The 26,765-nt window shown below is 39.7% G+C and overlaps 1 protein-coding gene across 2 annotated transcripts in view; it reads left to right on the top strand.

The window, feature by feature from the left end:
- llgl2 (LLGL scribble cell polarity complex component 2) overlaps positions 1-26,765 on the top strand; it is a 47,145-nt gene that overhangs the window by 4,432 nt on the left and 15,948 nt on the right. The window contains exons 2-5 of one of the 2 annotated variants that reach the window (XM_082543896.1): positions 21,617-21,742; positions 24,739-24,832; positions 26,324-26,405; positions 26,551-26,666. In XM_082543896.1, coding sequence (XP_082400022.1) covers positions 21,664-21,742; positions 24,739-24,832; positions 26,324-26,405; positions 26,551-26,666 — 371 coding nt within the window. In that variant the 5' untranslated portion in view covers positions 21,617-21,663. Of the gene's footprint in view, positions 1-21,616; positions 21,743-24,734; positions 24,833-26,323; positions 26,406-26,550; positions 26,667-26,765 lie in introns of both variants that reach the window. The other variant, XM_082543895.1, reaches the window with a different exon arrangement.

Raw genomic sequence — 26,765 nt, 5'->3', positions numbered from 1 at the left:
ATGTGCTACGTGATTGCTAGCAAAACAGCTACGTTAGCATAACATTAGGACAGTGAAGCTGAAGGACGAACGCTAACAGTTTTCCACTCAATAAAAGTTAACGAATAGAGCAGCTGCGAGAGAATTCAGCATTAATGAATCAATGGCACGGAAGTGGAGGAAGCGCAGTTTTTGGCTTTCCCCATATTCCAAAAGTGCTTTGTGTCTTTGCTATTACTGTCGCCCGGCATAATTTGCAAATGATATTTTTTCAGCCGCTGCAATTCTTTCGACCAAAACAGCTACCGCTTGATGACACCATCAACATGCACTAGAGCGGTATAGTCAAAATCTCAACCATTGGCCCAATTTATATCGTTTATGCCGTTTATACCGCCCACCCCTAACTTCAGAACAGAATCACTGTGTTTAGATTTCAAGCTTAAGATCAGCTGATGGTGAATAATACGCACATGTACACGAGGTTGCCTGATTTGCAAGTGATGCAGCAGATTCAGGCTCTTGCAGGTAACTGTTCTTGAAGCTCAATTCTGCATGCTCAAACCAACTGAGTGTGGAGGACAAAGCTCAAAGGAACAGGAGTCCTAATGTGATTGGTCAGGTTCAAAGCAGTGACGTTGCAGCATCTACGATGGAAAGGTTCAAGTTACTGCGTTAAACAGAGTTACACTTTGGCAGAAACATAAGCGTTGTATTAAAACATTTGTTTACAATTTTGAAAATGACGTTTCCGAATTAGCTAACAACGGCTGTTTGATGTGTAGCAGTGAAAATACTGACACGTTTATTACATTATTACGAAGCTGAAGAAATCTAAAGGAAAACAGAAATGAAAATTGTACGCGTTTTATGGCGCGAATCATCATGATTGAACAGGTCACACAACTTGAGAGCTCACATGGTTCACCTGAGGTGGGTGATCACAGTCTCTGATCAAATGAAAATGATCAGTTTTTTTACAGGTGAGGAACTATCCTATCCTAAATTCTACATTTAATTAAAAGTAGTTGATCAAATTAGTTTCATTTATACAGCACCAAATCAAAACAACAGTCACCTCAAGGGACTTTATAATTGTAAGGTAGACCCTACAATAATGCATACAGAGAAAAATCCAACAATCATATGACCCCCTATGAGCAAGCACTTTGGCAACAGTGGGAAGGAAAAACTCCTATTAACAGGAAGAAACCTCCAGCAGAACCGGGGTCAGGGAGGGGCGGCCATCTACGTCGACCAGTTGGGGTGAGAGAAGGAAGACAGGACAAAAGACATGCTGTGGATGAGAGCCAGAGATTAATAACAAGTATGATTCCATGCAGAGAGGTCTATTAACACACAAGCCATAAGGTAAGCACAAAAAGAGAGTTTAGTCAAAGCTGTGTCCCAGATGTCACACAGGCACTTTTATTAATATACAGCATAGATGTACATGAAGAAATTACTCAAAAATAAATTATCAGCATTTATTAAATAATAATGCTCCATAAATAAAAGAAAACAATGTTGTTTTTGTGCATAACAAAAAGCTCACAATTGAGCAGTCAAAATGTAAACTAAAAGACGATGAGCATAATAACAAAGACAGATTTCACAGCTGCTCTATTCCCAAGTTCTACTGCGTGACTGACAGCCTTGAGTTTGAAATCCTCTTTGTAACCATGTCTCTTAAGAGGTGCCATTTATGGTCCTTATACACACACAATACGGTAATATTACGTTGAAGCACAGTACATATCACTCCGCGAGGCTCCAGACTACGGTAGCCGTAATGCTCCGACATTCCATCAAGCGGTGCAGCTCCGTAGCTTACCAAAGCTTACCCAATTTCGCTGTGCAAGAAACTGCACAATGACAATAAAAAGCTCTAAGTCTCTAAGTCTAAAGTTTTACTAAAACATTTTTTGAAAGATTGCTGAGCGGCGTGTACCACATAAAATCAGTTGGCGGTCAGTAAGCACAACCAGAATTCATACATAAGGCGCGCTGTCGATTTTTGAGAAAATGAAAGGATTTTAGGCCATGCAGCCCCTGTCGTTAGCGCGGTTAGCTCGCTAACACGTTGACGCTGTTCACCCCCACGCACGGGGTGGTCCGCGGTAACTCATTAACAGAGATTTTCCGTGTTCATCTTGTCGCTGCCTGCAGGTGAAGCTATGAGGGAGGGGGAGTTGTGTTCAGTGAAGGAGAGGCGAGGCTGAGTAACGTTGCATAGAGACAAAAGTGGACGAAAGAGAGGCAAACTTGCGGCTCCACAAGTATAATTATAACGTAATATAGACTATATCGATATAAACGATATTGTCACATCTTATATCTCGTATGAAAATATATCCATGTTTTTTAAAAAACTCGATATATCGCCCAGCCCTAACACATTCTATAAAAGTAATCTTTTACTGAAGTAAAACTGTTTTGCATTGAAATGTACTTGAAACAAAACACAATTGTTGAGTCATTAAAGCGTACACAACAGCTGGAGACAATTCACTGTAGCTAAATTGCAACATCATGTCATTTATTTTTATTTTATTTTATTTTTATATGATATCTGCCTTATTCTTCTAGATAGAAATAGAGCTTTGAACAGAGTACAGAATCAAACACTCACCTTTGTAGCATGCAGTGTTGTGTTGAATAATTATTTTCATGATAGTTTTCATCAACAACCTTTTTCTCTGATGAGATAACGAAATAAAAACTAATGCACGAGGACAAAAACTGAGGAAATGTATAGACACCTTCTTTAGCAAATACAGACGCTGAAACATTTTCTCTTCACAAGCCATCAGCATATTGAATACGTACAACATACACACAGTAATACACATGCACTCATAAACCTATACATCACTACCACATGAGACAAATGCAATTCTTGAGAGCAACCTTGCATATCTGTATAAGTTGTATCTGCCAGAATCACTTTGAGGCAGTCCAAAAGTCTTTTTCCATGGTTTCGCCGAACTCCTTGTACCTTGCACTCCCACAGCCTAACCAAGCTTGATAATAGAGCAGGGAGATATGACCAAAAATATTTATCACGATATAAATTTGAAAATTTGCGATAACGATATAACTGACGATATAATTGACAATAGACAAAACACTTTACAACTCCACAACTTTATTTGTGCAAAAAAAACCAACCCATCAATGTATTTTCACTTAAACAAGCAGCTGTTTTTTATGTGCATTAGTTATATAAATACAAGTTATATAAAAATGTAACAGTGCAAATGCAAATTCCTTGCTGACAGTTTAACCAAAAGGCATTTCCAGTGGAAACTGGCCGACATATCCTCAGCATAACCATGTATAATATCCACAAAACTTAAAGAGGTTATACACACACACAATACGGTAATATTATGTTGAAGCACAGTACGTATCACTCCGCGAGGCTCCGCCTACGATAGCCGTAATGCTCCGACAATCCATCAAGCGGTGCGGGTTCGTAGCTTAGCAAAGTAAACACAACCAGAGTTCATACATAAGGCACACGGGATTATAAGGGGCACTGACGATTTTCAGAAAAATCAAAGGATTGATTTAAGTGTGCCGTATTTTCCAAAAAAACACGGTAATAACGACAGCCCGCTAGCATGCGCTACCAAAAATTGTGCTTTGTTGTGTATCTGACGGACGAAAGCTAAACCAGTTCCACACCACTGAAGTTGCACTTTTACAAACCAGTTCTGGTTCATCTGTTTCATTCAACGATCCGCTTTCACCCTTCTCATTCTCTGTTGCCGCCATGCTTTTGCCGCCATGTGCGTATGAAAACAAAGGCACTGTGCATGCACGTTTTACCCATGTTCTATCACGATATTTCATTTTCTTATCATTGCCCAACATTATACCAGTATTACTGTGAACGGTATGATATGGCCCAGCCCTACTTGAGAACATTCTACTTTCAGCCTGATAGGACTCCTTCAGCTTTGGTGTCCACCAGCTGGTTCCACCACAACAGGCACCAACCACCTTGCTGCAACCTCAGCAATAGAGGTGCTGAACATTGTCCCCAGTCTCCCTCGGAAGGCTGTCGAACCTCTGTCAGAGGTGAGAGTTGAAAAGCTCGTGGACCAGGGCCTCTGCTAGGCATTCCCAGCTCATCCTCGCTATATATTTGGATGTGGCATGTCTGTCCAGCTTCGTCCCTCACTACCTGACCCAACTCAGGTGATGATCAGTTGATTGCTTCTCTCCTCTCTTAATCTGAGTGTCCAGAACATATGGCTGCTTATCCAAATCAATTTATTTAAACAGCACTGCTGTGTTGGCACAAGGCATAAAAGAAGATAGCAGTGGATGAATGTTAAAGGATACACATAAACTTAGTTACAGCACTTTCAGAAAGACACCTACTGGGATGATACTATTCTCTACTGCTGTGTAATTCATTATTGTAAATTTAAGTGTCATTAGGAAATGATCAGACAGCAGGGTGCTCATGGAATACTGTTAAATGCTCCGTTTCTATGCCATATGTTAAAACAAGAACTAGAGTGTAATTAAAGTGGTTGTTTTACATTTTAAAATTTGCCAATTGAGTCTAATAACAGATTAAATGCTGTGTTGAGGATGTCATTTTTAGCTACTACATGGATGTTATAATCACCCCCAATCATTATTTTATCTGAGCTGAGCACAAAATCAGAAATAGGACTGGTTGTTAAGTTTTGCAGCTGAGGTGGACAAGGCTGAGAATCAGGCTTTCGACTGGATTAAAGCTCTGTCTGGGTCTTTGGTTGATTAATAAGCTAGCATGGAAGATTGCTGCCACCGCACCCCCTCTTCCTGTGCTTCAAGGTTTCTGATAGTTAGAGTGACTCGGGGGTGTTGACTCATTTAAGCATAATCATCCTGCTGTAACCAGGTTTCTGTAAGGCAGAGTAAATTGATTTCTTGATCAATTATTAATTCATTTACTAACAGAGACTAGGAAGAGATAGACCTAATGTTTAATAATCCACATTTCACTGTTTTGCTCTTGGTGCAGATATGGATGCTGTATTGTTCTCTCTTTGATGTTTTTTATGTTTAAGTCATTTTTGCTGGTTTTTAGTTTGTTTGTTTTTTTTCGGGGGGGTTGTCGGTTTGGGAGCTGACACAGTCTCAACGGGGATGGGGTTTTGGTGGTATACTGGGGGCTTTTGTTTAAGACCATCACCCAGCCATCCTGTTTTCGCAGCTCCTCAGGACAATCAGCCAGGGGAGCGCTATTGGGGCCTACGCTACCTTCACCTGCTCTGGCTACAGGGCAGAGCAGTCAGTGAATTGAAGCAGAGTCTCTAATTCAGGCCTCCAGAGCTACAAACAGGCTGCAGTTATTACAAGTATCATTACTGCTAAAGGAGGCCAAAGAGTAAGTTTTTAATTAAATTGGCTACGCAGATAAGCTACATAAAACACCACTGTGTGTTGGAACAGGGAGAAAAAAGTAACGTAACATATAACCCACATATGTAACCCATACGATTTAAATAGATTATTTTCTTGTGACACTGCTTAGTTTAGTTCTGTACTCTCTCCTGGTCTTGTGTGTATTTATTTCAGTTGTATGTTTCATACACACTTTTGTTTTGTTGTTGCTGTTTTTTGTTTTTGCTTAATTCATTGGTTATTTTATAACCAGTTCTTCTGCTTGTAAATGGTAAATGGCCTGTATTTGTATAGCACTTTTCTAGTCCCTAAGGACCCCAGAGCGCAGTACTGTGTGTACTGTTTGTTTATATGGACTGAATTAAGACTGCGAGGAAGAGACGAGAAGAGATATGGCCACATTTCACATGTGATGTCAGGGGAAATGGGAGCCTTTGTGAACCTTATGGAGCAACTCACCAGTAAAAGCACGACAAACTTTTACACTTTATACTTTAGTCAAATGAATTAACTTAAGATGATTGTCGATTAAATCTAATCAGAGTTAAGCGATTTGAATTCAGATGTGTAAATTACTAATAAAGTCACAAATGTTTGCAATGATGTAAATGTAAATGATGACTTTTTGAAAGTGAATTTTGCTTCATTGTAGCTGTTTAACTATTTGTATTGTGCACCGGTGGATGTACTAATTTATCACTGGCATCACTTTCATACTCAAATCTTAACCGAAAAATTCCCAAGGCGTATTTTGAAGCACTCTCATCCAGTCCATCCAGCCATGGTATGTGGATTCATGTGTTTTCTGCAGACTGAACAACTTTTTGCTTATAGGTCTCTGTTTTGGCCTAAGTTAATTTCTAGATTATGAGTCTGGACTAATTGGGCAGGAGTGCAGTGGCTTCAGAACCTGCCTTAGAATCCTCCACTAGAAACACGTTTTGTTTTGTTTTTTCACTCAATCTGAGCTCACCTTGACACTGGCTCCGCCTCTTTGTTCTTTGTCAAGTGTGTGTAGGCAGACTCTAGCTCCACGTGAAACTATGATGGCATCATCTTCACTGCTGCTGTTGTGTCATCCGTGTTTTTCTTTAAAACTGGGGGCTGCTTGGGCTTAATGTTATCATACTTTTTATTCACACGCTGCTCCCAAATACACTTCTGTGGGAGGATGTTTTTAGTCGCAAATGTGGGTGAAGCACTCGCATGACAATGGCATGCTACAGAGCCATGCATTAACTGAAGCATCGAAGCAAAGAATTTGTGTTAAGGATTATTTATACTCTAATTGTTCAAATTACTTAATAAATCGCAGCATCCCTAATTTCCTTACTGTAGAGGAAGAACATTATGGAAAAGTTAGAAATGAACTTTGCCCAAAGTGCTAGTTATGCTTAAAAAAAGAAAAAAAAGAAATGAGAGATCTTGCTGTGAAAGATTGAACCATTCACTGCCTGCATTTTAAAACTGACTAAAACTAAATAAGAAACACATTTTAATAAATTATTGTAAAGGTGGAATAGTTTATTTTCTTGTCCACATCTGCCTGCAGCTCTTAACATCCTCAGATCTGAGTCCTGTCTGATTCGGCTGCTCTTTGATTAATAATCCACACTTGGTAATGCAACAACTTGAGAAGGAAATCGCCTAGGATTTTGAAGTTGATACCATAGGTATAGTGGTTGTGTGGAAAATTGTTTGCCCACTTCCGGGCATTGTATTTGTCACACTTAAATGTTTCAGATCAAACAAATATCAAATATTTGACAAAGATCACACAAGTAAACACAAAATACAGTTTCTAAATGAAGGTGTTTATTAAGAGGGGAAAGAGATCCAAACCTACATGGCCCTAACCCTAATAACCCTTTTTATGGCAAAGTCATGAGCACTGACCTTAATCGAGGCCTGCAGTTCTTTGGATGTTGTTCTGGGGTCTTTTGTGACCCCTTGGATGAGTTGTCTGCGTGCTCTTGGTGGCCAGCCACTTCTGGGAAGGTTTACCATTGTTCCATGTTTTTGCTATTTGTGCATAATGGCTTTCAATGTGGTTTGCTGAGTCCCACAGTTTCAAAATGGATTCATAACCTTTTCCAGACTGAAAATTACTTTGTTTCTGATTTGGTCCTGAATTTCCTGATCATGGCAGCAGAATGTCTGGCTTTTGAGTCTGTTGAAAAGCCATATCACCAGGTATATTCTTGTTTCACCGTCCACCTTTTCTGTAGCTTTCATGTTGCATTTAAATGACGTCGCAGGATGCACGGATGCATTGCTATGACGACAACCACGCATGTTAGGTAGAACCAGATTGTAGTGGAAAACCAGTCGATCTGAGTCGGATCATGGCAGTCTGTGGCAAGTTGATCCGAGTAGGTACTAATGGAAAAGGGACTTATGTGGCTATTGGGTAACTCCTAATAGTTAAAAGGCTAATGTTAATGTGAGCGCTGACCAGTTATTTAGTACTTCACCGTTGTTGAAATGGGAAATTTACTGGCCTCTGAAGCGTTAGTCAGGGGGAGGAGCTGTGTGTCTCTCCACAGTGGTACAGTGTGCAGGTGAGTATAGGCTGGAGGAGGCATAGATGGCACCGTTATTATTCACAGTTATTCACAGTTATTCAGTTACTATAGAATTTTTAATTTTAATTTTTTTTTTTTTTATTAACTCAACAGACACCTGCTTTTTCAGGTAGATGAGAGATGAGGGTCACCTAGAAGGATGTATGGGTGTTATTGACAGTAAAACAAAAGGCCTAGGTGGCAGCTAGAGACCTAAGTGGGAGCAAAATATTAACTATCTGACACCTTTGGTGTGTGCTGCCAGAAATGGGGGTAGTTACAGGTTCACCTGTTGAAGCTTTTCATAACTATGCAGATCGTGTGAACTGTAGGCTATTTTTTTTCCATCATTTTGATGCAAAATGTGTGAATGTGTGTGTGAATGGGTGGATGACTGAATGTAGTGTAAAGCGCTTTGGGGTCCTTAGGGACTAGTAAAGCGCTATACAAATACAGGCCATTTACCATTTTACCATTCAAAATGGACTAAACTCTGAAGTAAAAATGCAACACCCAAAGGGTAAGATGTGTCCTTGATGATTTATAACAAGACAAAACATGAGCATCATGGCAACAAAAGAAAACTGTTTTATTTCAAGTTGCTCGTTGTCCTTTAATTAGGATTTTGTCTTTTTTTTTTTTTAAAGTTAAAATCTATAAAATCTAATTATTCACCCACCTGTAGAGTTTTCTTTTTCTTTGTAAACTGAACCTTTTTTGTGATCAACTGACTATTTAAGATGTTTCTTTTTAATCATTCTTGATTGGCATGCTATATTTTTTTCACAGTAGCATGCAAGTGTATCTCTACAGGCTTTGTTTTCTGCAGACAGGAGTAAAAGTGGTGATGTATCGTACCACAATGTCCCTAAATCAAATAAAATACTAGGCAAATTATCAGATAATTCTGATCTGTAGTATCATTTGTCTTTAGCAGTTGCCCTCATTTATCTTTGAGAACTATACCACATTTTAATCCCCTTGGAATTGGTTTTATATATATAACCACTTGGACCTTAAACACCTTTGTATGAAGTCCCTGTCATTTAATGGCTCAGGTCTGAAACTACTATCACTTAGAATCAGAGTTTAGTTAATGTAAACTTTGTGCACTCGACCACCCTCCTCTTAATCTTTGGTTTTTCATTATAGGAAGGAATGAGTGAGGTGGTGGGAGACGTGATATCCTGGCAGCCAGAGCTAACAATCTGTCTGTCTAGCAATCTAATGTTTGCTAAACTAAAGAGGGTAAAGAGAGGTACCTCTGCTATGTTTGCTGTAGTGCTGTACTCCTCTTGCCTCCGTCTCTTTCTGCTGTTTAAATACAAAAAAATTATGTTTTGCTTCATGCATATTCACCAGAAAAAGTTCTTTTTTTCTCCAGGTTTCAGTAAAACATCTGTGGTTTCTATTTCATGCACCCTTTATACCTCCCTTTCCCCTTCAGAGCAAAGACATAACACCCCACAGCCCCCTAACTAGCAGTGGACCTTTTAGTAATCACTCATCCCGGTCATCGTAACTGAGAATAGTTCAGTGATTGCCAGCTGAAGATCACTGCGAGGTGAGGTCCTGTGTGTTCAGTTGATTTGGTGTCTTATGACGTGTTTCTTTGTGTGAGATAGGTGTGTTCACATGTGAAAGCAGTTCCTAGCAGCAGCTCTCATACAGCTCCTGCTTCCCCTGTGTTGACAGGATGAGTATTACTGTTTGTACCTGTAGTTTGTGACTTGATCAGATATCATTCAAGAAGACTTGTTCCTGTCTTGAGCGAGTGCTGGCATAGCTGCCATTGCAAAAGATCTCGAGTGGAATGTTTTGGATGACATGGATTTGCAGCTACTCATCTTGAACTAAGCAGTATGTTAGCTTTGTGTTTAAGAGCCACGAGCTATGGAGCAGCTCTGCTTGGTTAAGCAGTGTGAGTTTCCTGTTGTGGGATATAGGCGTGTTTTTGCATGGCTGCACTCCCTAACTTAGATGGCTTGATGGATATACTGGGAATTTGATGATATCGCTGAGCTGTGTTATGAAAAGCAAACAGTGTCTTGCTGCTTGAGAGCAAAGGCATCCAGGATGGTATATTGAATAACATAAGAAGACAAGCCTGTTAAATTTGCAGTCAGAGGTAAATAAAGTCTAAATCATTATCTTCATGGGAGATAGGCTCATGGTGACCATAGTGATACAAGATGGAGTGTTCGCGGTCATTTGCTTCTCCAGGGGTGGCACGAACCAGCATTTGTGACATCACAATCCATTCTGCAGTCACCTGTTTCAGCCAATATATACACACACACACACACACACACACACACACACACACACACACACACACACACACACACACACACACACACAAATCAAACATTTCTCCCATAAAAGAAATGTTTGATTCATGACCTGGACAGAGCTATGATGTTTTTAAGCAATTCTTATAGTGAATTTTGATGTTGAAATCTTGCTGTTTTTAATCAAAGTCAAAAATATGAGAAGATTGTGATCAGAGAATACAATGGTTGAAACAGAGCTGGTGCCAAGGTACACTTCAGAGTCCGGCTAATGCTTCTTTTTAGGTCAGACCTTCCCAAAGTGTGGGGCCGCAGAGCTATTGCAGGGGGGGCGGGACGCGGCGCTTGGACACTGCTAGCACAGGGCGGCCACAGAAACGCAAAGCAGGAGATGAAGCATCGCTGGCTATGTTTCCAAACCAACTTCATTCTAAGCCACTTGAAAATATGGTGAAGCATATCTGCCCTTTGGTTTCACCTGCACAAGTGCCGAGGTAGGTCTCCCTGCAGGATTGGTTTTCCCTGTGTCGGGAGCAGCGCTGGGCTGTTTAAATCACAGACAAACAGTATTCCACAGTTGTTTATGTTTTTAAACCCATTTTGCATAGAGAGGCGTTTTTTGAAAAAAGCATTGATAGCAATGTTGATTATTACACATGGAAAAAAAACAACTACAGTAAAAGAATCACACTATGACGCCTCTGTCTTTCTAAATGGAGGGACAGTAACTGTGTGTGTATGTAAGCGTGTAAAACCTGAAGATAGTAAGATTAACAGTATTTTGTCTCTATCTGCCATTCTGCAATTCATCTCGTGTAAACGTGGCGCACAGCGTGACGTGAAAAAAGGCACATACCTTTGACGTTGCGTGACGAACTCTGTATTCCTCGTCCACACGTAACGGGAAAAAAATGAGTTTTAGAAAATCTCAGTTTTCGATGATTCAAAACGCCGTTTACGTGTGGACGAAACAGCTGCGTTTTCAAAAATACCCGCGTAGGTGTGGACGTAGCCTAAAAGAGTTAGTAGTAGAGCAGGGCGATATGGCCAAAAATATTTATCACGATATATATTTGAAAATTTGCGATAACGATATAACTGACGATATAATTGATGCGAGACAAAATACAACTCCACAACATTACTAGCGCAAAAAGACAACCTTCCATTTATTTTCACTTAAACAAGAAGCTGGTTTTTATGTACATTAAAGCTTTATAAAAATGTAACAGTGCAAATGCAAATTCCTTGCTGAAAGTTTAACCAAAAGGCATTTCCAGTAGAAATGGGCTGACATATCCTGAGCATAACATGTATAATATCCACTGAAGTTAAAAAGAGGTGCTTTGCAACATTAAACTGCAGTGTGCAGTACGTATTTTTCGGACCATAAGGTGCACGGGATTATAAGGCACATTAAAGGAAACAAAGCAGTCAGATAAATCAAACTTTATTAAACTCATTCTTCTTGCTTCCTCCACTTCTGTACCATTGATTCATTAATGTTGAATTCTCTGGCAGCGGCTCTATTCCCATGTTGTTGCAGTATATTACTGACTAACCTCGTATTGTGGATGGATTATCTCAGTTGTTCTCCTGACTGAAGATTGTTCCTTTTACAGCATCCTGCCATGCAATTGCATTTGTCTCTAACCATGAGGAACCTTAACGTTAACTTTTATAAGTGGAAAAGTGTTAGTGTTCGTCCTCCAGCTTCACTGTTTATGTTATGCTAACATAGCTGTGTCGCTAGCGATCACGTAGCACATCATTATATACCAGCTAGCCCAACTTCAGTAACCCTACAAACGTCACTGCTGTTTAGTTTCCTGTCTTCATTTATGTTGGAAGTGATAGCAGAGCTGTACGTTTGATTTTTTTCAGAAATCTCTCAGTCAGAACATGCAATATCATGCTTAGGTAACTAGCGAGCTAACTTCCGCTAGCTTCCTGCTAGCTTCTAACTCCGTTAAATGTAATACATTTTGTTTTCATGGATGCCTGGAAGTTAAACTTCATAGTTTCACCTGGTAAAGCAGCAATGCTGATCGTTTTATTAAAGATGAATTTAGACAGTTTTTAACTCTTAGTGATGCTGCAGTGTTCGTTTGACCTGAAGATACGGAGTTTAGGACCCAGATTACTCCCAGATTTAAGGGCATCTTAGTCCGACGGCCGCTTGCATGTTCTGCAAAAAAATGTGCTTTGTCGTGTATCTGATGGACAAACACCAAACCAGTTCCACATCACTGAAGTTGCACCATTTTTACAAACCAATTCTGGTTCATCTGTTTCACTCAACAATCGGCCATGTGCGTATGAAAACAAAGGCACTGCGCATGCGCGTTTTACTCATATTCTATCGCGATATTTCATTTTCCTATCGTTGCCTAACATTATACCGGTATTACCGTGAACGGTATAATATGGCCCAGCCCTAGTTAGTAGTTTGTTTTCTTACTACCTGCAGATTACTTGTATTTGCTTAATTGTTTACTAAATGTTTGAGGTGTGAAAGAAACCGCAATGGAGCAAAATATGAGCGTGTGTGGTTGGAGGATGTGTTCGTGCATGTACGCGAGAAGGGGGGGCGCAAACATTTTTCTTGTAAAACAAAGGGGGGCCTAGCAAAAAAAGTTTGGGAACCACTGTTTTAGATCATGTTATAGTGCCTTAGATTTATTTATTCATTTATTTTTGACAAAAAGATGGTCAATGCGTTTGACGAGCTGGGAGATATGTTGTTGCATTGTTGCAGGATCTGGAAAGGTTTTGATGTGGTCGGTCCAGGTGGATCAGTAGGACACTATAACATGCAAGTAAACTTCACAATTACTGGCCCTGCACAAAAGGGTGTTCAGCCACTGGAGAATGGCTGGTGTGTTTCTTAATCCAGATGGCATTAAGGTTTATTGTAAAACATTGTCAGGTGTCTTACAGACAGGAGTTTGGTTCATGGGACCTACCAGTATCCTTAAAGGAGATCTGTCTTTGTTATTAACTTAAAATGATATACTCAGTAAAGTCATTCATTCATGGAAGTGGGAATGAATCTGGCTTGTAACGGCACTAACCTTGCAGAAGTGATTACAAAATCAAAATTGATCAGGTTTTAGGACAAGCAGTGATGGTGAGCTCCAAGGACTATTAGTGGGCACAGCAAAGGTCAAGGACTTACTTACTTTACATTACTTACATTTTGCATTAACACACATAATAACAAAGTAATCAAATGTATTTTTAACATTGCTCAATAGGACCCTCAGAAATAAAATTAAATTAAAATTTTAGGTAATAGAAATTGAAGTGCTAGTGGTATTTTGAACAAAACATAATGTACAAATAGGAAACTATTTGCGTCAAAATGGATTCTGTTTAAAAGAAAAAAAAAAGTTCAAATACAGCTTCAAATTAAATCGAAAAGGTATTTACTTTCAGTCCAAAAACCCACATTTCTAAAGCTTACAGATGATTCAGTTCATGAATTCCGATTACAGTGGACATGCTCTGGAGTGAGGCTTGCTCTTATCTTTGAGATAACGTCCCCAGCTGCAGCTGATTTTCATGCTGTCATGACTTTAGTCTTTGACAGGTGCATGAGCCTCTTTTTCAGGACAAACTCATCTACACTAGTTAAACAGAACAAAACAGAAAAGACCGTTACTAATCACAATTAATTATATTAAACATAGACATTAACTACCTAACGTTAGGTTTGTTATTCAGAATAAACACTAATATTAATGTAAGAAAAAAATCAAACAAACTAGGAGACCGTGTAGCTGCTCCTACTCATTAGTTATCAAAACTGAACTGGTGTTCGCTTCATTTGAGAAGTTTTCGACAGGTAAGCTAATATCAACATTACTGTACAAACATCAATATTACTGTACAAATATTAACATAAACAGTGCGTAGTGTTTGAACGACTAACTTAACTCCCTAAAATGGACCAATTCAGAATTGAAATCGCACTCTCCAGGGTGCTGGTGTTTTAAATGCTTGTGCACTGCAATTTTACTGTGTTGGAAGGAAAACTCTGCTTTTCACAGTCTGTGTTTAACTTTGTTTTCTGTGAAATGCTTTCACTTAAAAAAAAAAAAAAAAAATACAAAAATCTGTTTCCATTCTCTTCTGTGCTCCTGTTTTGCCGTTCGCGTTATGTTCTTATTAGAGATGGCACGATACCACTTTTTTATGTCCGATACCGATACCATAAATTTGGATATCTGCCGATACCGATATGAATCCGATATAGTGTTTTTTAATCAACAAAACTGTTTTTTAAATATCTTGCTGCATTTTGTATAAGTTCATACTCAAGTTTAAAACAACAACTACACTAAAGCTATTCTGTTATACCTGTATGCAAAAAAAAGTATTTCATAGTTCAGCAATACTGATCAATCTAATAAACTTAAACCTACACCATTCTCCCTATTCTGGTATTTTAAAGAGTACTTAGCATAAATATTAAGCAACCTAACTAATAGGGTTCCAACTCCCAGCAACAACAAAAATAAATAAATAAAAAATAGGGAACCACCCCTCACGCTCCACCTCATGATGCTTAATCGACGTAATCAACCTTAATTTGATGCAGTGTGAAAAAAATGCACAGAAATCAATTATTTTTCAAGAAATATTAAATAGATTCAACATCTTTCTTCAACAAAATTGCAGACTGCACAGATGGTACCTTCCCAAAGGAAAAAGTACTATAGCTTACTAGGGTATATATATTAGACTTAATAGTTACTATATACAGTAATTGACTTCTATTCATTTTACATCAAATTAAAACTTTGGGTGTCAGATAATTATTTATTAAAAGCTAGACATTTTAAATGAGAATAAGAAAGAAAAGTATGTCTTTGTGCCCCCTTTTCCCTGTTAATGCCCTATCGGCCCCCCTGGCTAAACTTTGCTAGATCCGCCCCTGCACAGTTACCAGCGTCAGCTACGTAGAAAAAGATCCTCGAGTAGAAAGTAATATTAAATACATTCTAACAACAGCTGATCAAGCTTAAACGTGCTGCTGTTGTTCAGCCGCTGGTTTCCTCTTTCTGGTGCAAAGTGGGCCAAAAGCAAACTAGAGACACGGACTCGCGACAGAAAAGCCGATCAGCTGATCGTTAAGCAGTTTCATGATTGAAGTAGCAGCAGGAGAGGCAGTCGCTTGTTAAGCTTAACGCGGGAATGCTTTACAAACATTCAGAGATGGACTTACACACTTGCTTTACTTCTCTCGGGGATAACTTTGTCGGAGATGAAATGCCGGGTTGCTAGCGAAGCTCCAAATGCTATCCAGACCACCAACAGGTCCCGCATGCCACAGCCGCTCTATCACGTGATGCATACTGCTCCGACGTGCTAACCTGAGGTGAGTTACGGCGTGTTGCAAGTTTTGTGAGGTGCTTTCGTGATATTTAATGGATCGGATTACATTTTTTATTTTTCTCCGATATCCGATCCAGTAATTTAGGTCAGTATCGGACCGATACCGATACGTAATATCGGATCGGTCCATCTCTAGTTCTTATGCTTAGTATTGGGTGCAGTATTGGCAGATGATACAAGTGACACTACCCCCATAGCTTCCTGTAGTGTATTGCAGTTACAAAAACATATTTTGCAACATAAATTTTGCCTCAGACAGTCAGAAATATTATAATTCAGATCATGCATCAGTACATTTCCATATTTTTATATCTATAAAAAGAAAGCTGACACTTGCGAGACTTTATCAAAGGTGTGAGCATCACAGCAGAGGCCTTTGTGTCAAAGTAGCTGGGGATGAAACAGAAAAACATGAAGATGGTTTTCCTGGCCTGGGATTTTATAAAAATATTCTGCAGTAGATCAAAAATGAAAGAAAACCATTCATCAACATATGAACATGACCTGATGCTGCTGAAGTGAAGCAGAGCAAAGTTACAGCAGTTTTATTACAGACACAGCTGAGCGTTTTGCAATTTTGCATAATTTTAAAAGGTTAAAATTTGATCAGTATTGAACAGCAGAAATGAGGTTTTCTTTTCGGAAGTAAGTAAAAGGAAAAAAACAGCGGCCGACAGCCTGTAAACAATGGTAGACTTGTGCGTAACAAGCAAGTGAATAATGCAGAAAAAAGATTTTTAGACGGGAAACTGTTCTTGAAGTGCAGAGAGAGAGAGCTGTGCATGAAGTGTGATTTTTATCGTGGTGGAAGCAAAACAGCAAAAGTAAGAGGGAATTCATGACGATGTTTATCAAATGTGAAGCGTAGTTTGCTGCTTCTTTTACTGCTGGTTCAGTGAACTTTGGTTGGAGAGAGATAAAACCTGCAGCTCAGAATCTAGCGCAAAAAATACGTAAACACAAAGCTCGGACCCACCGAAACGCTTTGTGTTTACGTCTTTGTGCAGAATCCGTGTACCTGCTCTCATTTACTGTTTTAGCTGTTTGGTGGTTGTTGAAATTTTGTGAGGTTTAACCTGAGATTCTGGCTTTTCGGGCAAAATAAATTTATATTAAAAAATTGATTCAGGATTTTAATGAATCGATATCACATTAAAATCGATTCTAGCTTGGATAATCAATAAATTGATAATCAAAACCCACCTCTAGGGATGAGACAAAAAAGCATACACCCTACATTCCGGTGGGAGGAGCTATGAACAACAGTTACATGTCAATTCAACAACTCTGCACCAGTTGAAAATACTTTTTATTTGATCTCTGGAAATATTCTAATAATTCGAGAGACTGGAATTACGATTTTTCCTGAGCTGTAAGCTATGATGATTGACATTAAATATAATAATTTATGTGTAATCATGGAATATACAAAAGTTTACTTTAACCTATTTTTGTTTTTTTCCACACAAGACTGCTGTGTTAGTGCTTGTCTTGGCGTGCTTGACCTTTCTAAACATTGAATATACTGGTCTGACAGAAATCTGGTCTGGTCTGAAACACTTAAAGGGATGATGCAACATTGAGTAGGTCTATGTAGTCCTCAGAACAAGTGACTGGTGAGTCCACCCAGTCTGTTTGGGACAGTCTGAGGAAGTATGAGGAAGCTTGAGTTGGAAATGTGAGTCATGGGAACACTGAGGGCAATAACAGAACTATGTCTGGCTTTGGACTGAGGCAAATGACCTGGCTCAGACATGTGAGTCGTAGCACAGACTTTTGTTATGAAAATGGACGGTCATGGACTGCAGATCACACATTTGACCACTGGTATGAGCTTTGCTTTGCCATTGTCTGAATCTGGAACTCCAAGTAGCTTTTCTGTTCCATAGCTGCAAAACAGAGCGTGGTGCTCTGTGGTTGACATGTATATCCAGGACATACTGATGAGAAGTGGGCTACTGGAACAAGAGGGCACAAGCTGGCAAGAGATGATAATAAGGCGCTGTTGGAATGCTACTACGCGAGTCAACCCCAGTGGAAGGAGAATCTTTGATACCCAGCATCCAGATCGACAGCAAAACAACTAGTAGCTCAGTGTAAATGGTAAATGGCCTGCATTTGTATAGCGCTTTTCTAGTCCCTAAGAACCCCAAAGCGCTTCACACTACATTCAGTCATTCACCCGTTCACACACACATTCACACACTGGCGATGGCAAGCTACATTGTAGCCACAGCTGCCCTGGGGCGCACTGACAGAGGCGAGGCTGCCAGACACTGGCGCCACCGGGCCCTCTGACCACCACCAGTAGGTGATTAGTGGCTGACCTTCTCTGCCACCTGAGCTACAGCCACCCCAACATTTGCAAGAAGAAACTGCTCTCACATAGAGCTGGGCGATAGAATGATAATGATAGGTATTGCGAAATAACTTTTTCTCGATAGAAAAATTAAACTATTGCGATAGGCCTCACCGCTCTTGTCCTCTTAAAAAAAAAAAAAAAAAAATGAACAGCCAATCCAAATTAAGTAGCGCAGAGCCGAACCAATCACAGCCGCAGCGTCACGTCACGTGACTTGTTACATACAGCACAAGTGCCAAGCCGCACATGTGTATTTGTTTGGGAAGCAGCCAGCCGCCGTGCCGCCCGGATAATGAAGGAAATGAGTGTGCCGACTAGAGAAAAATCAACCGAGAGCATGACCGAAGGTTACCGAAGAGAAAACAGATGATGGTTCCAATGCCGGAGAGATTGTCGAACGGAAGAGCCATAGAAGTTCCGTAGTGTGAAGGTATTTCGGCTATTTCAAGTCTGACAAAAAACAGAGTAGCGTGCACTGTAAATTGTGCCGAAAGCAAGTCTGGAAATACAATAAACCGGTGCATGCTCAGTCTCTGACTGGAAGCACTAATTCGATATTATCACCCTCACCCAATCCAGGGCATCAAACCCCAAGTGCGATGGAAGAAGGATCGTTGAGTGCGAGAGGAACTAACCTGAAAGATTGGATCATAGCTGGTTATCAAGATTATGTACCCTCTGAGGATCTACTAGATGATGTCAATGCAGTACTATGGACAATAGTACTTTGTGGCATTTAAAAAATAAAAAAATAAAAAAAAAAGAAGCCACAGAGTCGATGTTGCGTAGAGGGTGAGGGAAGCTGTTCCACAGTACTGGTTTGGAAAGCGCAATCCCATGGAAAAGTCAGAAGACCACAATCAGTGTATCTAAGAATCCAGTTTTGAGAGCAAGGGTGAAGAAGCTTGATAATATAAGTGGGGGCCTCTCCTCGTAAAGATATAAAAGTAAGAGTGAGGATTTTAAACTGATATCTGTACCCACTGGAAACCAGTGGAAGGACTTCAACAAGGGAGTGATGTAAGTGAATTTATGAGTGTGGGTTAACAGCCTTGCTGTGGTATTTTGGATCACTTAAAGGTGATGTAAAGAAATCTTTGACAGATAGGAAAAGAGTGCATTACAGTAATCTAATCAGGAGACGATGAAGGCATGAACAAGTATTTCCTGTTCATCTTTGGAGACAATAGTCCTACGTTTGGCAATATTTCTTAAATGAACAAAGCAGGTGCAGGTCACAGACTTGATATGAGCATCAAAAGACAGAGATTGATCAAAAATTAAATGGCCTGTATTTGTATAGCGCTTTACTAGTCCCTAAGGACCCCAAAGCGCTTTACACATCCAGTCATCCACCCATTCACACACTGGTGATGGCAAGCTACATTGTAGCCACAGCCACCCTGGGGCGCACTGACAGAGGCGCCACCACCACCACCAGTAGGCAACGGGTGAAGTGTCTTGCCCAAGGACACAACGACCGAGACTGTCCAAGCCGGGGCTCGAACCGGCAACCTTCCGATTACAAGGCAAACTCCCAACTCTTGAGCCATTATTTCCTTAAGACAGTCCATTAGAGTAGATAATTTGTCTAGTTCACAAGGTTTAAAGGAGGTGTTTAATTGGGTATTGTCTGCTTACTGATGGTAGGAAATAATTTTGAAACTACTAATGATAAGTCCTAAAGGCAGAATATTTAATGACAACTAGAAAAAGTTGCATTTCCTGCGAAAATGCAGTGTGAATGCCGTGTAGTGGAATCTGAAAAAGGAGAACTATCTGCTGAAAACACTGTGTAGAAGCTGAACTCTGCTGAAAAGTGCTTTATTTGAAAGATTACACTGAAGAGCGTCAAGAAAGCAGGGAGAGTGCGAGGAGGGAAGATGTGCGGCAAGAGCCACAGGTCAGATTTGAACCTGCGCCACCTGGTCTCAAGGTGGCTGCTCATCTCACTTTTGAACTTTCTGCTGAAAAGAGCTGAAGAAACAGAAAATTTTGCAGAAAAGAAGTAAAGAAACTGAAAATTCTGCTGAAAACAGACCAAGAAGCAAAGAATTCTGCTGAAAAGATGTAAAGAAGCTGAAGTTTGTGCTGAAAAGAGGTGAAAATTTTGAACTGTCTGCTGAACAGAAAATTTGCCCTGAGCAGGGTACGAACCCGGGACTTCTGGTCTCAAGGCGGCTACTCGTGTCAGTGAGCTAAACTGGTTTTCCGGAAATTGAATCGAGAAGGAGAAACTGACAATTCCGCTAAAATGAGCAGAAGAGCGTGAGATTTGTGCTGATAAGAAGTGAGAAAGCTGAAAATTGTGTTGAAAAGAGGTGAACTTTTTGAACTTTCTGCTGAAAAGAGATGAGGAAACAGAAAATTGTGTTGAAAGAGGTGAAGACACTGAAAATTCCGCTGAAAACAGACCAAAAAGCGAAAATTCTGCTGAAAAGAGGTTTCTGCTCAAAACAGCTAAAAAGGTGCTGAAAAGGGGTGGAAAAAAAACTGAAAATTCTGCTGAAAAGGGGTGAAGGGGTAAAATTTATGTTGAAAAAAGTTTAACTGTGAACTTAAAGAAATGTTGCCATAAGCGGGATTTGAACCCGGGCCTCCCGGTCTGAGAACGGCTGCTCATCTTACTGAGCTAAAACACGGTTCAGCCCGGCAAGCAAAACTGGTGATCACACTGATAATGTGGTCCCATTCAGCAAAATGGGCCAAAAATAGCATAAAAAGCTTAATATCAGAGGGGCCGATGGCGCAATATGGCAGCTTCTGTCAGTCTATCCCAGGGCAGCTGTGGCTACAACTGTAGCTGCCTCCACCAGTGTGTGAATGTGAGAGTGAATGAATAGTGGAATTGTAAAGCGCTTTGAGGGCCCCGAAAAGCGCTATATAAATGCAATCCATTATTATTATTATTATTATTATTATTATTATTATTATTATTATTATATCTCAAAAAGTATAAAAGTTATGAGCACCAAAAGATATAGCTGGCATTAGCAGAAGGTTTTGTGCAACGTTTGTGTGAAGAACCACTTGTAACACACAGCATCTACATTAAATAGCGGTTGTATTATGATTTCACACAAAATCTCAGATGGAGAAAAATGTTTGGTCGCTGAAATGGGACAAATGATGAATACATTTACATTTGAATCCTAATTTCCCAGTGACTTCACAGACAACCAAACATGTAGCCAGGGGCCTTATGACACCCAGGTCTCATGTATTTTGTTTAATAGGTTTCTATAGACATTAGTGAAGCAAAAGTTTTGGTACTCCTAGTAACCCCTTTTTCCTTGAAACTGCTGGTTGTGTATTGATGCAAGAAAAAACATGAGCCACTCTGTACTTTTTTGGAAGGCAGCTGGACTGATTAATGTGGCTGTGTATCTGATGGTGTTATTCATCTCTGAATTGTGGCTGGAGAACACGCTTATGGAAGAAGACATGTTTTGATTGTTTTAAATAAATAGAATATCAATATTTGCTTTTCACTAAGGAATAACAAAGGTGTGAACTAGAGGATTTGTCTAATAACATGCCCTTTTTTCTCCTCTCTGAAACTTTTACTTTCAAGCTGGATCATCTACCTCTATCTCCTGTGTCTCCTCCAGCCAGCAAGTGTCAGCGGGCCTTCTGGCTGCACACCGGTATTGACAGGATGAAAAGGTTCAGGCGGCACGGTCAAGAGTCCCAGAGGGATCGGCTAAAACAGGAACTCTTCGCGTTTAATAAGGCAAGTAAATTAGACCATACCACACAGTTTGCCATCTGTAGTGATGTGGTTCAATGTGAGTGATGAGAAGAAGAAGACAAAAATCATTCAGGAGACTCTGAACTATCTGCAGTCATGATATACATTCAAGTGACCAGGTTACTAAGCAGAAACAGAAAATAAAAGTAACCAGAACAAGATCAAGTAAGCTGTTCACTTTAAATTTATATATTAGTTTCTTTTTCTCGTGATTTTTGTCTGTACACCACCATGGTCCATTTAAATCAAACAACAGAGGCGTGATTGAAGTGCAAGCACTCAGCTTTAATTCAAGGGCTTTAACAAAAATATTGACTTAACTGTTATGGAATACAACCACTTTTATACATGGTTTCCATTTTTAGTACTCTGGTGTTCAGAATGTAATTCCAAAAATTATCATTTTTCAAATACTTAAGAACCTGACTTATCTCAGCTAAGAATATATACATTTCAGACAGAATGTCAAATAATTAATATAAGTGCGGTGCCTTTTAGAATCCATACAAATGTCAAACTTTGAACTCTAACCAGCGTAGGTATCCAGCTTAAGTAACCATAGCGATGTAATTAGGTTGATCCTAACATTAACAATATTATAGCCCTCTGGTTTTTCTAATCCACTAACAATAACCAAGTGACAATGAAGAAGCTTAGTGGAGAAAGCAGTGCCACCTGATTATTTCAGTGCATCTAAACCAGGGGTGTCAAACTTACTGTCTACGATACAATTACATACAACCCGCAGGATCATTTTATATGTCAGTTATTAATGTGGAAGCCAAATCTTCAGCCCTGTTGAGAATCCATGCAGGCAGTGGTGGAACTTTATTTTTGATGGGTACTCCATGTGGCCAATCACATGCAAAGACAGACTGGGATCATACCATTATGTGAAAGAAGGAAGAGGGCGGACGTTCCAAAGACGGCACGTGTAGTGGTGTAGCCAGTTACATGGAGAGACAGGAGAGTCGGATTTAAATGCTAGCAGGTCATTGTGGAGGACAAAAGGTTTCAAACTTGTCCAGGCTTTAAATCGTGTGTGTTCTCTTTAGTGGTAGTAAATGCATAAAAATAGGGCTTTTATTAAAACAGTGAAAAAAATCAAAAAACTCCTCCCTTGAAAAAGACTAAATTTACAGTTCAGTATTGAATATTACATTAAAAAACTGTATACAAAATGTCTTTGAATGGCAGAGATGCAGAAATGTCTGTAGTCATAGGTTTTACAGCTTTTACAGTTATATTTCTACTATCGAAATGTGTTTTGTTTTGGTTTTTTTATGACTACAGTTTTAAAAAATGGTCATATAAAAAAACTGTTAAATCTGTAACTTCTTTACACTGTGGGAAAGGAGAGTTTCACTGGTCTGGGCCACTTAAGATCAAAGTGGGCTGTATGTGGCGCATAAACACTGCACTCATTTTACAGATAATTGTAATCATAATGATGACGCACTTTCTGCATAAAAGAAAGTGCGTCTGCAAAAAGACAATAACTATATGTAAAACCTAATGCGAAAGAAAAAATGTTTTGACAATATTATTGACAATTTTATTGACGAATAAAAACAAGATGAAGAGAGACGAGGTCCAATCAGAATGAATTGTGTTGTGTACAAAGAAGGGATGATGATCCAGTTAGAAGTTATCTTATGCAAAGTTAGACGTGCACAATTTGATCTGCCGCTGACAGACAAGGTTGGGCGAGCTCCCCGTCTCATGAAAAAACAACAAAATGTCAGAAGAGTAATCATATGGACACATTTCATGTCAAGGAAAGTCAGACACTTTGCAAACCGTGGCGCATAGAGCAACTTTCACCGGTTAAAAACACAACAAACTTTTATACTTTCTATTTTTGTCAAATGAATTGGTCTACAACAATCTTATGATATTTAATCAAATAAAACTAAATTATGACTAAAACAAAATCAAAATTTGCGTCAAAATTAACACTGGAACATTTATGTATACCTTTACATGTCCAATCTGAGATGTTGCTCTCAAACACTCATTCCTCCTGGTCCTCCTGGCGTGTTTTCAAAACTAAGAATTCTAATACGACTCGCCAGCTTGGCATAAAGACATCTAGCTGCTGTGATAGTGGCTGTTTGTTGGGTGTCATTGTGACAGATTCCCATTATAGCTTGTTCTGTGGCTAAAGATTGCTTCCAGTAAACAGCGACACTTAAGGCACTTTGATTTGTGTGCTCCTTCCATTGTTGTAATCTTATTTTAACTTTATCATTTCCTTCCAACATTACTGTGCTGTGTGGATGACCCTAATAGTTATGAGTAAATGCTTTCTTTTTTTTTTTTTTTTTTTTTTTTTTAACCCCTCAGCCGTAGAAAGCTGGTTAGGGGTTGTCATTACCCTGCCCGGCAAGTTGGCAGGCGGTGTGGATTGTTGTGAATGCGATAATGCAAGCAGAATTGCAACCATAGGTGTATCTACTAAAGTTAGACCAGTTTGAATCTCAGTGACTCAATGTCATGTTTTGTAAATGTGATAACTCAAAGTACTAAATGTAGCATATGTGACTCAAGTCACGTAGGATATATTTTTACCACTCCCTGCCACCAGTATTTTTACATTTTGTTTTGAGTCAAGTTCTTATTTTTTGCTCTTGCATATACAGACTGATAGCGGCCGCAGCCTGGCAGAGTACGCCAAATGTACAAACATAGTAGTTGGTCATGTCCGTGGGTTCTAGACTTAATTTTCCAGACCAGTAAAACATCCAGTAAAAGCGTGATATATATTGGACTTGGGAGCCAGTGAAATAAATATAAATATTAGACACTGCTGCTGACTGTTAAACTCTGATTAAAATCATTAGCTGTGAATTCTGACATTTATTGAGATGTATGAGGGCATTTCTTAAAGCTGGTATTGTTCTGTACACTCTTGTCTCTGTCCTTGGCTCTTTTGTCAAAGTTCTTTCTCACCCTCATCTTTTCACTCTCCTCCTCAGACAGTGGAGCATGGATTCCCCCACCAGCCCAGTGCTCTGGGCTACAGTCCCTCCTTGAAGCTGCTGGCCATTGGCACTCGCTCCGGGGCTATCAAACTGTATCCATCACTCTGTTAAATGTTCAGTTTCTATGCCATATGTTAAAACAAGATCTAGAGTGTAATTAAAGTGGTGGGTGGGTTCGTTTTGAGAGAGGTCAACTTGAGTCTAATAACAGATTAAATGTCATGTTGAGGCTGTCATTTTTAGCATCTACATGGATGTTAAAATCACCCACAATAATTATTTTATCTGAGCTGAGCACTAAATCAGATAAAAAGTCTTGAGAAATCAGACAGAAACTCAGTGTAAGGCCCAGGTGGATGATAGATGATAACTAATAATAACAATAATAATAATAATAATAATAATAATAATGTATACTTTATTGATCCCCGTGGGGAAAATCCTCTCTGCATCTAACCTACTCACTCAGTGAAGCAGTGGGCAGCCACTGGGTGCCCAGGGAGTAGTGTGTGGGGACGGTACCTTGCTCAGGGGTACCTCAGGGTACAGAGGATTCGAACCCCCGACCTTCTGATTATGGGGACCACCACTCTACCTAGAGTTATCCCTGCCCTAATAAGACTGTTATTTGAGTTTTTCAGCTGGGGTGGACAAGGCTGAGCATCAGGCTTTCAAATGAATTAAAACTCTGTCTTGGTCTTTGGTTGATTAATAAGCTGGTGTTGAAAATTGCTGCCACACCTCCTCCTCGGCTTGCTTCAAGGTTTCAGATAGAATGACTCATTCATTTAAGCTAACATAATCATCCTGCTGTAACCAGGTTTCTGTAAGGAAGAGTAAGTCAATTTGTTGATCAATTATTAAGTCATGTACTAACAGAGACTTGGAGGAGAGAGACCTAATGTTTAATAATCCACATTTCACTGTTTTACTCGTGGTGCAGATGTGGATGCTGTATGTGGAGTCTCTAATTCAGTGATCTTGGCCTCCAGAGCTGCAAATAGGCTACATATAGTACAAGTAGGATTACTGCTAAAGGAGGCTGAGGAGTAACTAAACATGTGACACAACAAGCAGGAAAGTGTAGGAGGGACAGGTGAAGAGGCCATGCTGCTAGCGAGTCCTTAAAGACACAGTGAGTGAATACTGTGACTATAAATTAGCAAGTGAATACACAGAGTGTGTGCTTTGGATGAAGCATGTGAAGATTACACTATGAAATAAATAAGTTATCTATTAGTTTTTAATTAAATTGCTGCACAAAAACACCACTGTGTGTTGGACCAGGAAGTGATCCTCTACTGCAGAGAGAGGGAACACCAAGTAACAGCGCCACCCAAAGGAGAGAGGAGGTCTAAGTTGTGACTTCTAAAGCAAGAAGATTTCTGGCTCTAATTCTCTGTACATAGTATCTTGGCGTCCCCTCAAACACTGAGATGCCTCCCTGAAATTAGGACTTAAAGTTTTGGATTTCTCTGTGTAAAATAGACCATCTTACTAAATGTGCATTAGCTTAGCTCTTCCCAGTGTGCTAGTATGATTGCAACTATGATAAATGGAGTCTGTGCTTAACCATTGTTCAGATATGGAGCTCCAGGTGTGGAGTTCATGGGGCTACATGATGAGAATGCTGCTGTCACACAGGTGCACTTCATGCCCCACCAGGTAATGTTTGATATAAATCACACAACATAGAATGCTAGCAGAATTTTGTTTTATTGAGCTTGCTTGTACTATAGTGCTGTTCTCAATAGTGTGTATCAGGGAATACATTTTATTATATCTCTGATTATTTGTGACTCTTATTCAGGTTGAGCTGGTTACTTTGCTGGATGACAACAGTTTGCACATGTGGACTCTAAGAGGACACAATGGACTTTCGGAACTTCTTGAAATAGGACGCTTCACGCTGACTGGACCACCTGGGTAAACCACATATTTCCACCTATCATTTTCCTTTCTCCACGGTAACCTTTTTGAGAAATGGCCTATTGGCCAGAGGGGCCAATGGTGCGATATGGCAGC

The sequence above is a fragment of the Aulonocara stuartgranti genome (assembly GCF_965226115.1).
Source record: "Aulonocara stuartgranti genome assembly, chromosome: 8".
NCBI lineage: Eukaryota > Metazoa > Chordata > Actinopteri > Cichliformes > Cichlidae > Aulonocara > Aulonocara stuartgranti.
The sequence above is the reverse complement of the archived record's forward strand: the minus strand, read 5'-3'. Positions and strand labels throughout refer to the sequence as shown.